The sequence below is a fragment of the Dendropsophus ebraccatus genome, chromosome 4 (genome assembly GCF_027789765.1).
Source record: "Dendropsophus ebraccatus isolate aDenEbr1 chromosome 4, aDenEbr1.pat, whole genome shotgun sequence".
In the NCBI taxonomy this organism is placed as follows: domain Eukaryota; kingdom Metazoa; phylum Chordata; class Amphibia; order Anura; family Hylidae; genus Dendropsophus; species Dendropsophus ebraccatus.
The window spans coordinates 139013394-139032363 of NC_091457.1; the positions used below are offsets into that span (position 1 = coordinate 139013394).

The following is an 18970-nucleotide window of genomic DNA, read 5'->3' on the forward strand; positions in this document are numbered from 1 at the left end:
GCTCAACTCAGTTAACAAGGTCTGTGGCTTGAGTCACCCTAATAGGACGGTTCACCCGACACCATAGGGCAACAGGTAGCATCATGACAACAAAGGCCGAAACATGGGCACAAGTATATTTCTGCTTTCAAGTATTCTTCAGTATTCTACTTTTTCTAAAGTTCCAGCAGAGCACATATCTACCCTGGGTCGGGTCTGAACTCAGTACAAGCTCCTCTCTACTTCTCAGAATGCAACCAAGTTAGGTCAGCTCTTCTACTCCAAAGGCTCTTAGCACAGATTCTGTCCTCTCACATATACTGTCTGTGATCAACTGTTGTACAAAGTATTTTCACAGTAAAAGACTTTATAACAGGACTCCGTGATCATTGTTCTGGTACCTACACAGTCACTACTCCATCCTTTGGTCATCTTCCCTTTCTGTGGTTGTCGGTACAGATAGTCCGGGAGGGTCACAACTCCACTCTGGACTACCATGATAATCACCCAAGAGACTCCCTCACAGCCCGGCAGGTCACTGACCACAGGGGAAAAGGGTATAGCTCACCACCTTACACTAAAAGCAGGTGTATCTCCATACCTGTGTATCTCCATACCTGTGTGCCCAACCGGCATGGCAATACATCGTCTGGCTGAGCTATACTCAGACCAACCACCATACAAGTGGCATCACATGGTATCATCTACTAAATGTCCGGTTAAGCACGCACCACTCATCTCACTGATTGGTCCATTTGCATACTTGCCTACTTACCCCCTTAAGCTTTCTTTCCGCCCCCTTAGCTTTCTTTCCTGCCCACTGATAAGTCATTGCCATTTCACAAGAAACAATTTTTTAAACAGATTTTTTGCGTCACATCACCTCAGTATGTATTCCATACTACCTGATATAGCAGAGCTGACGCGCACATGGTGTAGCTATGTGCTGCATAACAGGCATCCGTTGACCAGAGGGTGTAGCGTAGGTTTAGATCTCTGCTTGCCGACTGTGAAACCATTCTAGTTCCATCGACACTTTATATACAGAGATGTGAAACAAAGAAACAAATGTCTCCTGGGAGTCAGTTTACCAAGTAACTAGACAGCTAACCCAGCCCCCAGAGAGGAGATCACATCTCCTGTGTCTACAAAGGGAGAGGGGAAGGAGGGAGCTCAGCATGGTCAGAGTGGACTCTGTAGATGATTTTACATGTCCAGAGCGGATAAGAATGGGGCATATATTAGACATAGGGTGGTATTGGGAGGGGGGGGGGGGGGGGATTAGAATATTGTTTGTTACCCGGCTAACACCTTTAATAGAGCTTTTCAGGCTAGTATAAAATGTAAAGGTAACGCCTCCCTGTATGCCAACACAAGTGCATGCTTCCTATCCTTCCCACTCAGTTTATTATGCATTCATTTACTGTAGCAATGCACAGGGAGGCAATATATGAGCTTACAACCTACTTTTTTTTCTTAAAAACACCTTTATTCATTAAGAAAATTTTTAAGATCAAATACAGCAGAAATAACCTGGTTGTTCTGCATTTTGGTGTACAACCACTAGATGGCATCATAAGCTACAGCAACACAAGCAGTGCTTTGATAGTACTAGTATCTGAAGTCTACAGCCCCTTCTCCCCTTACCAGACAGTGCTTTGAGCCATACACAGCTAGTTTTAGGGCGGGTTCACACTACGGAATTCTCGCGGACAATGTCCGCAGAATTCCGTCAGCTGTCCGCCCGCACGGGCACACGCTTTTGCGCCGGCTCCATAGACACCATTCTATGGGCCGGCGTATTCCGCGATCCGCTAAAAGTAGTGACATGACACTTCTTTCAGCGTATAGCGGAATACGCCGGCCCATAGGCGCCCAGATGTGCGAGCGGACAGCTGACGGAATTCCGCGGACATTGTCCGTGAGAATTCCGTAGTGTGAACCCGCCCTTAAGGCTATAACTAGATGAGAACAAAGGGCCCAAGAGATAAGAAACACCCAAATTGTGTGTTAAAAGCCAGAATCTATACCCAGGTGACCTGCTGCCCTTGTAAAGGCTGTGCACTTAACAGCTGAGAGCAATTTGTCATTCTTCCCCAAATGGATTGCAAATATTGGATTTTGCTTTAACAGAAAATTTGCCCATTTAACCCTCTTAAGCCCCTGGAATTTATGGCATAACTGTATGCCGTGACAGGCTTCCATGGCACACATTTATGTCATATGTCGGGAAAGGGTTAATGCAACGGAGACTAAGGCAACAGCCACATAACTAATCCATCAGTGAAACAGCATGTACTGCTGACCTCAGTGTATCATTCAGCAGTGGCATAGCTACCATAGAGGCAGGGTAGGCAGTTGCTATGGGGCTCATGCAGGAGGGGGGCCCGGGGGAGAAGGTAAGAGCATGTGTCTTTCTGCACTGCAGTGTGTAAGTGACCCAGTGTTTACTTACATGCTGCAACACAAACAAAAAGGGTTAACAAGCAGAAGAAAAAGATCCTCTTATAACTTCTGACTTCTGTTCTCCAGCTGCTCCATCAAGTAGGAAAACATACAGCACTGGTGCAGAGGTCAGGAGTTATCAGGGCACGAGCAGTAAAGCAGATACACACTGCAGTACATAAGACAAGGATTTAAGTGACCCGATGTTCATAAGAATAATAAGATTTAGAAGTGGCAGACCGGTGCACTGGGGACAGGGACCTTCATCCTCAGTGCCCTGTACACAATAGGGGGATATCAGCAGGTTAGATTAGTCTTTTCAGAATTCAGCTCCCATTTGGCCTTAGGCTATGTTCACACCACATAAAACTACGGCCGTTGTTGCCGATTGCAACAACGGCCGTAGTTTTTGAAGGGTGGAACAATGCCTTAGTTTCAATGGGATCCCGGCCGGAGCGTATGCACATTGTATGCGCTCCGGCCGGGATCCAGTGCGGCCCCGCAAATAACTGACATGTCAGTTTTCTGCGGCCGCAATTCATTGAATTGCGGCCGTAGGAAACCCTGTCAGTTCACACTATGAAGCGAGCGGCTCCAGCTGCTCGCTCCATAGTGTGCAGGGGGAAGCTCTGATGTGGGCGCGCACTGATGCGCCCGCATCAGTGCTCTGCTGCCGGACAGATCATCCGGCCGGTACTTAAGTTGGGGTCACGGAACAGCCGGTTTCTAATGTCGTGTGAACATAGCCCTAAAGTGTATGTTCAAACATTCAAGTGCATGGTGTAACAGTGGCCCCCACATTTTCCATGTTATTACATCATTGAAGGTCCAGAAGTAAAGGAAAGTGCCATCTTTATTTTTTAAATACTAGAATAAAAATCTCTCTTCAAGGCATACAACACAAAACAGTAGAAAGTGCAATACGGTCTATAGTAAAACTTTAGTCTTCCCAATCCTCTTCCTCCACCTCTTCTTCATCTGTAAAGGGGCAATGAAAGTCTTTATTATAACATTTAACTAAATGAATTATCCTGAACACATTATAGCCTAAATGACACCCCATGTTCCTGGAGTCAGTGCAACAAGGCTTGCAGCCGTATACAGGAAAATACTGTACCCTGTGTAGTATACAGATTCTATACCTGTATAACAAGCAGCTCATACAGACATATGAGGGTAAATGCATTCATTACACTGTATGAACATACCTGATGAGTGTATAGCCTTGTGCCGTCTTTTTATGACATCCATTAATGCTGTGACTATGTTAGAACTTTCTGTACCGTCAGCCTTCACAGCCTGAGTCACCTGAAAAGATGCAAAAATCCCCACAAAGAGGTAAGATATGTAAGGCCAGATTAATATCACATCTGGAATAGTATTAGATGGGAAATTACATTGGATATATCTACAAGCCCAAACCATTGTACTGCCACTGTGTTCATATATTGTTAAGAACTTATACTATTCTGTTGTATTCATGCTTTCATTCTGATTATCTGATTTCTTCATTGCCCCACTGTCTGGTATACACCATGTAACAAACTGTTACCTTTGTACACTCTAGCTATGAATTCAACCAAGTCTCACTTACTATAGGTAAAGCACCTGTGGATGTAGGGTTGGGTGAATTTCCAGCTAGAGTGTACAGCAGTAACTAGTTCAATACAAGAGGTACTCTAGCCAGGAACAGTAGTACTGGTGCAAACAAAGTTCATTTTGCAGCTCATTTATACATATTTTCCTTAATACATTGTTTGAGCACATGAGCCAACACTCAATATTGCTGCAAAGTTGACAGCAGCAAAAAAAAAAAACAAATTGACAGAGTAGTGAAATTACTTACTGATCTATATTTAGTTATTAGACAAACACACAGTATCTGCTGGGACACAATAGCTCAGCATACTACCATCCAGTCCTTACCAATAGGTGTATAGCAGTGGAAAGTGGCTTGTATGTAGTCACTGGAAGAATACTTTTGGGCCAGTCAAGTAAATAAAGCCTGCTGCAGTGCACTACAGTATATGCTGGCACTCTTCTGGACGGGATGACATATAACTAGGATGGATTGCTTTAAAGCAGCATGAACCCAACCCTACTACAGACTGTCTCATGTAGGTACAGTGTTGCACTGGATTCAAATATGCACTCCCAGCAGAGCATAGACCAGTTGCGCCCATAGTAGATGACTTTTCTGAGAATTTCCAGTATGCCGTAACCTTTGCTAACACAACAAGCAGCAGCTTGATAAATATGGCGCATGTACCAAGATCTCAGAAGAGAATACCCACTTACCACAGATTTCAGCTGGACACCCTGCTTAATCTGGTCCAAGAACATAGGATTAGTCTGTTGCTCTGGTTCTTTACTGGAAGCCACAAGGTCTTGCATGTTGGATGAAGGGTCATCGCTTTTCTCAACTTGAGATGTGGATGTGATACCATATGCATTAGAGGGCAAATTCTCTGAGCGTTTTCGGACAATAAATGGGGGAGTGGGTGGAGGGGGAGGTTCAGCCGCACACGTGAGACCTGCAGGTCGACATTCTTTGGGAGCAGATGGCATACAAGTTTCTGACTTCAATTTAGCAAATAGTGGAAGAGGTGGAGGTGATGGTGGAACATCTGCAAGTTTTATAGGTGGCTCGATGCATGGGATAGATGAAGGGAGGGGGACAGGTTTGCGATTGGTTGTATTTGAAGTGCTATTAGAGTGGGAAAGAGATGGAGGAGAGGAGACCACGTTAGTTGTAGAGTCAGGACAGGGGTGATCTAAAATACACAACGGAAAAGGAAGACCATCAGTATCTGACGTAACTCCTTTTGGAACTGGAAGCAGAGGGGGCGGTAATTTCACAGAGTTCTTAGTAGAAAAAGGTTTCGGAGGGAGAGATCCTCTCTTCGGATGGTTACGCACAGGAACATCCACTGCCGGAGAAATGCTTTGAGACAACTCATCCAGATAGGGAGGCATTGGAGGAAGGGATCTCATAGATGGGAGGTGACTGAATGGTGGAGGAGTTTCCATGGGTGGCGGTGCGTTCCTCAAAGATGGGAGATGACATAGCGGAGAGCCACGGGCCAGAATCGCTGAAATTTTTGCAACATGCGGAGAATCCTGTTCAAGGCAGTTTTGTCTTTTTGATGGGGTTAAGCTGGAAGAGGACAAAGAACGGAGTCTAGTACGTCCATTTGGGTTTTCCACAGTCGCTAAAGGGAAGAAAACAGTGATTAATAATACAGTGGTATACTCAAACTAGTTCTTAAGTGTTTAGGTTTTGTTACAGTACTCAGCCATTTGCCTGGCTCTCCGTGTATAGCCAGCCTTCCAGAACAGGTTGTGGTTGAGTACAGAGGTAGCACTATATTTCCAATGACCTTAGCCACATTATAATCCAAAGTCAATTTGACTCTGAAAAGTTGGTACATACTCATCCTCCGTGGCTGCTTTCTTACAGCTTCCATGCCGCCAGCCTTTTCCAGCACAGACAATATTCTATTTGAGGCTTCTTGGTCTTGTAGGTGCTCATCTTTGATACCAGCCATATTAAACAACCTCTTCAAGTCCATTTCTGAACTACCCTGAAAATAATGCATCATGGGGAGAAGAGAACAAAGTGGAAAGTTTTAACATTAATGGACATAGCATAGGAAAGACCAAGTAGAGACACTAAGCATAACAAGACTGTATCCCCTCCTCCCCACTGTCTATAGAATAAGTAAGACTTCATATTAGTCCAGTTTAATTTTGTAAATTATATAGGGAGAATGTCATGCTTAAAGGGGTTATCCAGCGCTACAAAAACATGGCCACTTTTCCCCCTTTTAGTCGCCAGTTCAGGTGTGGTTTGCAATTAAGCTCCATTTACTTCAATGGAACAGAGTTCGAAACCCCACCATATCTAAAGACGAGAGGGGGAAAGTGGCCATTTTTGTATAGCCCTGGATAACCCCTTTAAAAATAGATTATCCTGGGAACCCTAAAGGCTGATATGCTGCTTTAGAGAGGGGGGCTAAAACACCCACTTGTATAGATTTGTCTCAGGCCACCAGTTAGTGGAGCAGCGTCCAGGCTTAGTAACTGGGGTTGGAAGGGTCATCACTGCAACTGGGAAGTAGGAAGTGAAACAAAGAGCAGAGACCCACAAGACACAGAAGTGGGTGAGGGACTCAGGTAACAGTAGGTTTTTGTTTGGTTTATTAGCTAGCTGCCCCAACAGTGTTACCAAGTTATGGTCCTATTACATGGGCCAACTACACCCGGATCATTTTAGTAAACGAGCGCCAGTCTGTTAGATCGGTGCTCGTTTACTGGACCTATTAGACTGCCCGATGACAGCTTCCCAGTCCCAGAAGATGCAGCCATCGGGACGGGGATACTGCGGAGCAAAGGAAAGAAGACTAGGAGCAGGGAGAGGTAATATTGAGCAATCTTCGGCTGTGCATCTCTATTACACGTACTGATGCGCGGTCGGCAAACCTAAACCAACGATCAGCCGATGAAACCATTACACAAAGTGACAATTGTCCCAATTCGGCCAATTATCGCTCCGTATAATAGGGCCCTATTACACGGAACGATTATTGTGCAAAAAAAATCGTTAAGTCGTTTGAATTTAAATGATAATCGTTCTGTGTAATTGCAGGCAATGATCAAAGAAATCGTTTGCATGTTGTTGATATAGATCTGAACCTAAAATTATTGTTAATCGTTCACTCCCAATTCCACGTTCGTTCAAGTTCCAAATTTTTTCACTAATCGTTCAGTGTAATTGCACATTGTTCATCGTTTTCCTGGGATCAGAAGGAATAACCGACCATAGTAACAATCGCAATAACGATCATAGTAACGATCATCATTCTGTGTAATATAGTGAACGATTTCAGTTTAACGATAAACACTCATTCGCGATCGTTTATCGTTAGTTGTTAAAAATCGCTCTGTGTAATAGGGCCCTTAGTCACACACTATGCTGCACATGAGAAGTACTCCCAACATGAATGTCATCCCATGCCACAGATGTATCTTACAGATTATTGATCCAAAGCCAGGAAGAGACTAAACAGAACAGGTTATAAGAGACTAATATTTATCTTCTTAAATACATTCCTGGCTTTGGCTTCAATAATCTGTCAGATAAATATGTCTGTAAATATACCATTATACTCTGAAAATTGACTATAATCACCTATCAGATCTCCCCCATCCCACTGTCCAGACCATATAATCTATCCATAGCAAGCCTAAGAGGCACGGACTTGGCACTTACATCAAATCGAGGCACTGCATTAAATCCCACATGAGTGACATGTCTGTGAAGAGAAAAACCAAGGCCCGTTTTTAGACAATACTTGAACGTTGCAACCAAAGCCAGGAGTGGAATAAAAACCCAGAAAGCCTATGTTGACACACTGCTGAAATTGAGAGGATGGCCACTATTCAATGGCAAATAACTGCCATTTTAAAACAATGGCCGTTGTTTTGAAATAATGCCCGTTATTTGCTATTAAATGATGGCTATCCAAATAATTTTAACAGCGTGAGAACACCGCTTTTCTAGGTTTCAGTCCACTCCTGGTCTTTGTTGCAAAATACTGAGCAAAAAGTACTGTGTCAAAGCATAGCCTTAAAGGGGTTTCACAGATTAAAAGGCATATTGAACAAAGAAACACTGTGGGAAATACCAACCTTGATTTCCCCTGTTGGCAACAAGTAGTGCTCTGTTTTATCACAGGGCCACATGACCATTACACCCTCCCCCCTTCTTCCCCATCTTATACCGTCAGATGCAAGTGCTGTGGATGTACTGTATATTATATTATATTATATTCAGGAACAGGGACTCCTGTCAAAACATAGGAGTCCCTGCTTCTGTTCACTGACACATGCAAAGCAGGTAGCCCTGCACACAATGTAGCCACATTTTCTCTGACCTTTGACACTTACTGGACCCAACCACCTCCTTGGCCTTAAGGTTTCTAACAGAGGAGCAGGATCACATGACCAGCAAGGAGTGCAGCAGAATAAGGGTACTATTACACGGAACGATAATCGGCCCGATTCGGCCGATTATCGCTCCGTGTAATAAATGCAACGATCAGCCGATGACAACGACCCATCGGCTGATCGTTGATATAGGTTAGACCCCATTTTCGTTGGGCGCCGACCGCGCACCGCTGCGTGTAATAGCGGTGCGTGGCCGGCGACTAGTGATATACATTACCCATCCACGTTCCAGGGCTGCTCCTGCCCTCCGCTTCTCCCAGGGTCCCGCGCGCTCTAGCTTCACAGAGGCCTGTCAGCTGATAGGCTGCTCAGCCAATCACAGGCCGCGGCGGTCCCAGCCTGTGATTGGCTGAGCGGCCTACCAGCTGACAGGCCGCTGTGGAGCTAGAGCGCGCACGGGACCCCGGGAGAAGCGGACGGCAGGAGCAGCGGACGGCAGGAGCAGCCCTGGAACGTGGATGGGTAATGTATGCCAGTTTAGCAAGGGCTGCAAGGACATCGGTAACGATGTCCTTGCAGCTCTGGTCAAACGATTATCGGGCCGTGTAATAGGCCCAGTAAACGAGCAACGATCTAGCAGATCGCTGCTCGTTTACAGGTATTATCGGGCCCTGCTCGGCCCGTGTAATACCACCCTTAGTCTTCTGGTTACTAACAAGTCATGTATTAGTACCCCCACAGTATGTTTCTGTGTCTTGGCCCTTTCTAAGGCAGTGGAAAGCTATTGGACCACACTTACAGAACAGAACCCACCCCAGAGAACAAACCATGACTTACTTGAAGTTACTGGGTGAGCCGATGTCAGACTTGTTCAGCTTCCCTCTCTGAGCTCGCCCTGTAAGGGACTCCTTTGGTGTGTAATAAACTGAGCCATTATCTGTTCTTGCCTCTGACTGAAATATAGAGCCTGTGGGAAAAAAAAAACAAACAAATGTTCTATGCAATATACAGGCTGAGGAAAAAAAAAAAAAAAAAAAAGAAAAACTTTCGTTCTTGCAAAAACAGCGCCACCCCTGTCCCCAGGTTGTGTGTGGTATTGCAATTCAGATCTATTTACGTCAATAGAACCGAGCTGCAAAACTACATCTAGGCTATGTTGCCACAGTATTTTGCAACCAAACCCAGGAATAGATTGATAACACAGAAAGGCTATGCTCATACACTGTTAGGCCCCCTGCTGTTCTCACAGCATCTCTCCGAGCTAAAGAATAAACATGTTCATTCTTCAGCGCGGGGAGAGCAGCAGCGCGCGCCTCCCATAGACTCCCATTATGAGAGGGAGGCTAACGGCATTCCGCGCCAGACAATTCCGATAGGTCTGCTATGTGTGAATGTAGCCTTAAAGTTTTGTGTTTGGCTGTCATTTAACGGCAAATAACTGCCATTATTTTAAAACAATGGTCATTGTTTTACAATAACAGTAATTATTTCCCATTAAATCATGGCCATCTACTGAATTTCAACAGTGTGAACACAGTCTTAAATTCAGGATAAGAGTGGCGCTGTTTCTGGAAGAGGGCAGCCATGATTTTGTAAATTTTAACAGTCTCTGAAGCAAAAAACAGCTACAACTGGATGACATCGGACCAGGGACTGTAGGATGATGAGGGAAGGAGAACATGACTTCTCTTTATCCCACCCAAGTTATGTCCCTGATCAACCCCCTTTAACGTTTAGACCACCACCAATATGAATACACTCCCAAAACAGACAGGGAAAATAAGAGTGCTGTGTTTCAGGTAGTATAAACTACATGTAATATATCAGACAGATGAAAAACATGAAACTACTAGAGACAACAGTGCTTGGCCATCTCCAGCAATCTTAGTGAACAGTGCCGCATTGTACATGTGGCCAACAGGAAGCCCGAGACACCCAGCCTCAAGAACACAGGGGGTTCCAGAAGTGAGACCCCCAGTCATCATACATATGGAAATCTATATAAACTGAGCAGATGTTACCCTTAACAAAAACGCAAAGCCCTGCAATAAGTATCAGTGGTTTATCAATTCCAACACAGCAACAAAGTTTCATTTGTCTATGACCTCTCCCCCACCACTCACCAATAACATTAAAGAAAGCCATCATACACAAGCACAGCCAACACAGAGCAGGGTGTAGGGTGGGTACACTGTGTTATATACCTGACTACTCACTGCACCAAGTGCCTGATTACTGTGATAGTCCTCACCTGAGAGGGGAGTAGCTGGAGCTCAGGGCCCTATGACAGGTCTTCATGGAATCTGGATTATCCCAGGTTTGTTCTGGTCAGTTACTAAGGGTGGGTTCACACTGCGTTTTTGCAATCCGTTTAACAGATCCGTTTTTATTAACAGACAAAAAAAATAGTGTCAGCAATGTTTTTGTGTCTGTCAAAAAAACGGATCCGTTTTTTTATAATAGAAGTCAATGGAAAAACGGATCAAAACGGATGCACACAAATGCATCCGTTTTTTGCAATCCGTTTTTCATCCGTTTTTTGCAAAAAAACAGATGAAAAAAACGGATTGCAAAAAACGCAGTGTGAACCCAGCTTTAGACCACTTTTATACATCCCATAGACTGTCGGAGCCGTGGACCCATAGCTATGGACAGCCTACGGAAGTACACCTGAAGGTTTTCCCGCAAGGTACTATCCATTAAAGGGGCTGTCCAGTGGAAAAAAAATTCTATCAAATCAACTGGTGTCAGAAAGTTATGTAGATTTGTATTTTGCTTCTATTTAAAAAAAGTCTTCCCATGCATATAAGCTACTGTATGTCCTGCAGGAAGTGTTGTTTTATTTACATTCAGAAACAGTGCTCTCTGGCGACATCTCTGGCCCAGACAGGAACTGTCCAGAGCAGGAGAGGATTACTATGGGGATTTGCTACTGCTCTGGAAAGTTCCCATCTGGGCCAGAGATGGCAGCAGAGAGCACTAGTTCTGAATGTAAATAAACCAGCCCTTCCTGCAGGACATACAGCAGCTTATAAGTATGGGAAGACTTTTAAATTTAAAATTACAAATCTATATAACTTTCTGACACCAGTTGATTTGAAAGAATTCATGCTGTGATTGTAGGTTCATATAAGCACCTGCCTGTTTTTTTTTTTTTTGTTTGCTCCATGGATTACGGCCCTGTAACACGTACGCACGCGTGCGGTCTGCTGCACAAATGGTGGATTAAACTTCAAATAATAAGGCTGGGTTCACATTCCTCCACCTTTTTTCTGCTTTTCTAATCCGTTTTGCAATAAACTGTTCTGTTTTCCGGTGTAGAGAATCTGAGTGCACCCTATCACATGCCAGGAAGGTTCACACTGCATTTTGTGCCTCCGTCCCTGGTATCCGTCAGCATCCCTCCAAGAATGGGATGTCGCCCTATACTGTGGTGAAAAGCAGCGGATGCCATTCATTTCAATGGCCAAACAGAATCACCCAGTGACTTTATTTGGGCCTTATATGTCAATTTAATAGGACTGAATAAAACAGAAGACTCTGCTGTTCAGTCCCATTTTTCTGGAAAAATCCCATGTGTGATACCACAACAAGGCTACGTCCACACTGAACCTCATTATCAAATACCTGAAAAACTCTCTGGACACTCTCACACTGTTACTGAACAAATCTCAAGGTTTTGCCATGTCAGGACAATGGGCACGTATTCACTAGTATAGTTGCTCCGTTATACAATGTAATCCAATGATGAACTCTGCCGCCAAGTGGTAGATGGCAGGTACTGATCAGACCACAGGATTAGTGATGATAGAATTAACAGTATAAACTAAAGTTAGCTCGGCACTCAACTTATAAGCTGTCTGCCTTTGAAGTATGTGCCGCTCTTTTCTGGGTGCCTGGAAAAGCTGGATCCAGTCCTGGAAAACTTCTCCCAGTTCCAGCTTTTCCAGGCACCCAGAGCAGAGTGATAAGTATATATATATATATATATATATATATATATATATATATATATATATATATACACCTCATAATGGAACAAATAATGCTGAAACACATATTTTTTCACACAAGACATTTTTTTCACACAATAAAAGCTAATAGCTAAAAGCCTTAAGAAATGTTCCTGAGAACATCAAAACCATGGAGCCGACCTCTCTATCAGGGCAATAAAACGTTCACACCCCTTATCTAGGTCCTGCCCCAACTATTTACAGCCCCATCTGTTCAGCCTTCCTCCATCACACTGATGTTTCTGCTTTCTATTGCTTGTCTACATTACCTCTCTGCTCCTTTGTTCTTTTGTATATAAATCTTTGATTATTCAGTTATTGTGTTAGGGTACGTTCACACATGCAGGATCCGCAGCAGATTTGATGGCCCGGATTATAAACTGCAGATTTGCTTTGAATTTGCAACATCAAATCTGCTGCAGATCCTGTACGTATGAACACACCCTTAGGCTGGGTTCACACACAATATTTTGATCATACACAATATTTTGGTCCCCAGATTTTATGCCGTCTTCAGTTATTTAGATCAAATCTGCTGCGTAACCGCAGCATAAAATGCGCTGCGATACATTTTCGTGTGAAGCCTCCCTAAAGGGGAACTATCAGCAGGTTAGACGAATCTAATCTGCTCATAGCTCCCTATTGTGAACTGGGTGCTGAGGATGAAGGAGCGCTGGAGGGTTGCTACTGCCCCTCCGAGCACCGATCTGACCTTCCCCCTCTTATTATTATCAATGGAGGGGGGGGGGGGCAGGATGGATTGGTGGTCCCCCCCCCCCTGCTCCTTATGGCCTACTGGGCACAGGACGAGCAGTGAGGATGAAGGTAAGAGACAAACCTTCATCCTCAGCGCTTCATGTGCAATAGGGAGCTATCAGCAGGTTAGATTCATCTAACCTGCTGATAGTTCCCCTTTAAATGCATTTTTATTTGAGTGTTTTTTATTTTATTTACAGATTCGATACAATTCATCTAAATATGTGTAGGAACCAAATAGATGTGGAATAATACACAGTCAGGAAGCAGACACATCCTGCAGCAATTTACAAGGTATGTTACTGCAAATCTGTTTCCCAGATTAAAGAGCGGGACACTAGACAGGTACTGTATGACTTATACACTGTATGGAGTGTGACGGCTGCAGAATAAAACATAGATAGAGAGCGTCCTGTAATTTCTGGCTGCCAGTCTCTTGCTGTAATCATATTCCTGCCAACTCCTGGTCTGCCTCTAGGGGGCGCACGTGTCCTTGCCTTGCCCTGTACTCCAGCTTCTGTATCCTCCACAGGGTAAGTTCAGTAGCACAACAGGTATGCAACCGTTGCCTTGTTACACTGGAGTTCAGCCAAAAAGCTTGAAAGAAGGCTGCAGGGATATTGCGCACATAGTAACAATGTAATGTGTAATGTATCTGCACTCTCTGCTTTTTTATTTTTTAATTCCTTTATTTCTTTTTTCCATTTTCCATCCATAAAAACATTATAACAAATCCTCCTTTCCATACATATACATAACACCATCATCAGATTCTCTTTTGCCATAACAATAAAATGTAACATACATTTTCCATAGGGTTAACTTCCCATTATTAATAACTTTAAAGGCACAGGGAGGAATTATTACTATATGGGGAACAGGGGGTACTATTACTATATGGGGAACAGGGGGTACTATTGCTATATGGGGAACAGGAGGTACTATTACTATATAAGGGAACAGGGGGTACTATTACTATATGGGGAACAGGAGGTACTATTACTATATGGGGAACAGGGGGTACTATTACTATATGGGGAACAGGAGGTACTATTACTATATGGGGAACAGGGGGTACTATTACTAAATGGGGAACAGGAGGTACTATTACTATATGGGGAACAGGGGGTACTATTACTAAATGGGGAACAGGGTTTACTATTACTAAATGGGGAAAAGGAGGTACTATTACTATATGGAGAACAGGGGTTACTATTGCTATATGGGGAACAGGAGGTACTATTACTATATAAGGGAACAGGGGGTACTATTACTATATGGGGAACAGGAGGTACTATTACTATATAAGGGAACAGGGGGTACTATTACTATATGGGGAACAGGGGGTACTATTACTATATGGGGAACAGGTGGTACTATTACTATATAAGGGAACAGGGGGTACTATTACTATATGGGGAACAGGAGGAACTATTACTATATGGGGAACAGGAGGTACTATTACTATATGGGGAACAGGGGGTACTATTACTATATGGGGAACAGGAGGTACTATTACTATATGGGGAACAGGGGGTACTATTGCTATATGTGGAACAGGGGGTACTATTACCATATAAGGGAACAGGGGGTACTATTACTATATGGGGAACAGGAGGTACTATTACTATATGGGGAACAGGGGGTACTATTACTATATGGGGAACAGGAGGTACTATTACTATATGGGGAACAGGGGGTACTATTACTATATGGGGAACAGGAGGTACTATTACTATATGGGGAACAGGGGGTACTATTACTAAATGGGGCACTTCATATACAGTAGGTGGTCACTGTATGGAGGCACAGAAGACATTATAACTGTTAGTTGCACAGAAGGCATTATAACTGTATGAGAGCATTATTCCTGTTTGTAGGCACAGTTCGGGCATTATTAATCAGTGGGGGTACTGCTGGGGTATTTTTACTGAGTGGTGGGTACAGATGGGGCATTATCCATCTCAGGAACTGTCCAGATCCCCATAGAAAACCTCTCCTGCTCTGGACAGTTCCTGACATAGACAGAGGTGGCAGCAGAGAGCACTGTGTCAGACTGGAAAAAAATACCACCACTTCCTGCAGGACATACAGCAGCTGATAAGTACTGGAAGGCTTTAGATTTTTAAATAGAAGTCATTTACAAATCTATATAACTTTCTGACATCAGTTGATTTGAAAGAAAAAAAAATTCGCCGGAGTACCCCTTTAATGTAAATTTTTGTCTACCAGAATACCTGTTTAATAAATCTGGCAAACAATGTAATGTAATTAGGATTAGAAGAATAAATCAGAATCAGTACACAGAAGCAACACGCTATGTTAGCATTGACAAAAGGGTTATTGACTGGATGTTCTGCATTGAGAAAACAGGTGAGATGTGGTGCAGCCCTTTCCTGTAAGCTATACTGAGAACACAGAGAAACGAAACTTACAGCGAGGATCTGAATTCCCAGGATCTGCTGCTTTACTGGATAACAGCAACAACACGCCTACAAAAAGGAGGGAGGGAACGGCGGCACAGATCTCTACAAGCTCTCCTACTGTCCAAAACTAGCTTCACTGTAAAGTCTTAGGCCCCTATTCTATGGGGCAACTAGAGGAGCATACAAGCTCTGTCAGCTCTCGTTTGCTCCTCGTTCCCCGCCTGCTGCCACCGCCATTACACACAGCGGCATCGTGCGGTTGAGTACAAGGGGGCTGCCTGGTTGATCGCTAGATCGTCTGGGCACTCGATCGTCTGGGCAGCCCATTGGGGATAGCAGCGGTCTGCTGCCGCCGCTCTTGTTCCGCTATCACATGTTTATGCCGATGACACTCAGATCTACCTCTCTGGTCCGGATGTCACCTCTTTGCTATCCAGGATTCCAGAGTGTCTATCGGCCATATCCTCCTTCTTCTCCTCCCGCTTTCTAAAACTCAACATGGACAAAACAGAACTTATCATCTTTCCCCCATCTCGCTCCACCCCGCCTTCTAATCTGTCAATCACTATCAATGGCTGTACTCTGTCCCCTGTCCCCCAAGTCCGCTGCCTTGGCGTCACCTTTGACTCTGCCCTGTCCTTTAAACGACATATTCAGGCCCTGACCACCTCCTGCCGCCTTCACCTCAAAAACATTTCCAGAATCCGCTCTTTCCTCACCCCTGACTCCACCAAACTGCTGGTCCATGCTCTCATTATCTCCCGCTTGGATTACTGTTACATCCTCCTCTCTGGCCTTCCAGCTAACTCCCTTGATCCCCTCCAGTCTATCCTTAACTCTGCTGCCCGACTAATCCACCTTTCCCCTCGCTTTGCCTCAGCCTCTCCCCTCTGCCAATCCCTCCACTGGCTCCCCATTGCCCAACGTATTGACTTTAAGGCCCCGTTCCCACCGAGCAAAGCTAGCGGAATTCCGCGACGGAATTGTCCGCCGCGGAATGCCGTTAGCCTCCCGCTCATAATGGGAGTCTATGGGAGGCGCGCGCTGCTGCTCTGTACGCGCTGAAGAATGAACATGTTCATTCTTCAGCGCGGACAGGGCAGGAGGGCGCGCCTCCCATAGAGTCCCATTATGAGCGGGAGGCTAACGGCATTCCGCGGCGGACAATTCCGTCGCGGAATTCCGCTACCTTTGCTCAGTGGGAACGGAGCCTAAAGAGGACCAATCACCTAAAATTAACTGTCCCTATAATAAAAGATTATCTGTCCCTAAGTCTATTCCTGAAGATACAGACTGCCTGTGCAGTCTGTATCTTATGCTTTTACCTAATCCTGTAAAGCGGAGCAGTAAGAACAAGGGCGGCCATCTTGATGACGTCACAGTGATGCATTCCAGCGTTGGAACGCAAGGGACGTAATCAAGATGGCGCCCGGCTTTACTGCACCGCTACAGAGGACTGGGTAAAGTATAAGATACAGACTGCAAAGGCAGTCTGTATCTTCATGTAGTTTATTTCTGAAGATACAGACTGCCTGTGCAGTCTGGATCTTATACTTTACCCGGTCCTCTGTAGCGGTGAGCTAAGCCGGACGCCATCTTGATTACGTCCCTTGCGTTCCAGCGCTGGAACGCACCAGTGACGTCATCAAGATGGCCGCCCCCGCCCTTACTGCTCCGCTATACAGGATTAGGTAAACGCATAAGATGCAGACTGCACAGGCAGTCTGTATCTTCAGGGACATACTAATAGGCCCAGTTAGAGTAGACATACACAGTGATCTCGCGCTGTATAGCGCGGGATCACTGTGTATTTACAGAGCGGCGGCAAGGGCTCATGGGAGCCCTTCCCGCCGCTCGGCATGCCGGGAGCTTCCTGTCTCGCGCCGGCTCTTTTAAAAAGAGCCGGCGCGAGACAGGAAAAGAGAATGTGTATATTGTAAAATCACGGGAGTAAAATGAAATAATTCCAATTACAAATATTAATAAAATATGAATTTACAGCTTATTAGCAAAAAAAAAAATTTTACATTTCGGCCATGATTGGTTCTCTTTAAATTGTTGACCATGACATACAAGGCAATCCACAACCTGTCCCCTCCGTACATCTCTGACCTGATATCCCGCTACCGTCTCTCATGCAACCTTCCATCCTCCAGTGACCTCCGTCTCCGCTCCCCCCTTGTTCGTACCTCGCACAACCGCCTCCAGGACTTTGCCCGAGCCTCCCCCATACTCTGGAACTCGCTACCCCGACACATCCGTCTCTCATCCACCATCAAGTCCTTCAAAAGTAACCTGAAAACCCATCTCTTCAAACAAGGCTACAACCTACAATAACTCTGCATCACACTTGAATGGCTGCACTTTACCTCCTGTTTCTCTCCCTATACCCCATAGATTGTGAGCCCTCGCGGGTAGGGTCCTCTTCCCCCATGTACCAGTCTGTCTTTTGCCTTCAAGTAATGTTTTCTGATCTTGTATTGTTCCTGCCTGTTGCCTATCTATTGTATAGCACTCTGGAACTAAGGGCGCTTTATAAATAAATAATAATAATAATAATAACATGTTGAAAGACAAACGACTTCACAGATCAGCCAACATCGTTCATTGCCTTCTATTACACGGGACGAGTATCGGCTGTAACGACCGATATAGGCCAAATACGGACGATAATCGTTCCGTGTAATATGGTCTTTATTCACTCCTTCCGTAACTTTATTCATAATTACAGATCTGCAATTACGGACATATTTAGGGCACACTGATTTCTGTTGGACTAGTCACACTGTCTGTAGTTTTACTGGATCCGTGGACGTCTATGGGAGCGTCCGTAATTTTTGCGGATCTGTAAATTTTATGTCAGCAAAAAAATACGGATCACCTTAATTTAACTATCGCCTTCCTATTTTTGCGGATGCATTAAAAAAAAAAAAAAAAAAAAAAAGGATTACGGGTGCACTATGGACAGATTTTTGGCAGACTGCGGAAGACGAATGCAGACGTAATATATAGTCCTGAAAAACTACTGAACGAGTCCACACTGGGTCTATTGGTGTCATAGAGACATGTCAAAAGTTTGATCAGTCTGGTTCTGAGTGTTCACTCCTGTACTGATCCCGATCGGCACGGGTCTGAACACTGAGTGAGCTTTTGTTCGTTCATCAACTAATAGCTAGCCACATTACGCGGAGCGATATCAGCTTGGTCGCCCAGTGTAATGGGACATTCATAGAAAATGTTTAGGGCCATGGAAGGTCACGCCCTTCCTGCAAAGCTCCACCCACTTTCTTATAACTAATGCTTGTTTATACTGGCAGGTTTGTGCAACTTCATGTGATGATGCAATATGATGTCACTTCATTATGTGATGTCACTAGTCATTGCATCCCTTACAGCACCTAA

General features: G+C 44.5%; 1 protein-coding gene across 1 annotated transcript; it reads right to left on the reverse strand.

Moving 5' to 3' along the window:
* Positions 1-3320: 3320 nt before the first annotated feature.
* LOC138789340 (actin nucleation-promoting factor WASL-like) lies at positions 3321-10518 on the reverse strand. The gene is made up of 7 exons (XM_069967946.1): positions 10497-10518; positions 9211-9340; positions 7697-7739; positions 5858-6008; positions 4723-5636; positions 3633-3732; positions 3321-3402 (listed from the first exon to the last, which is right to left on the reverse strand). Exons 1-7 carry the CDS (start codon positions 10516-10518, stop codon positions 3365-3367), a joined length of 1398 nt encoding a protein of 465 aa, XP_069824047.1. The 3' UTR covers positions 3321-3364.
* Between the last annotated feature and the right edge of the window lie 8452 nt (positions 10519-18970).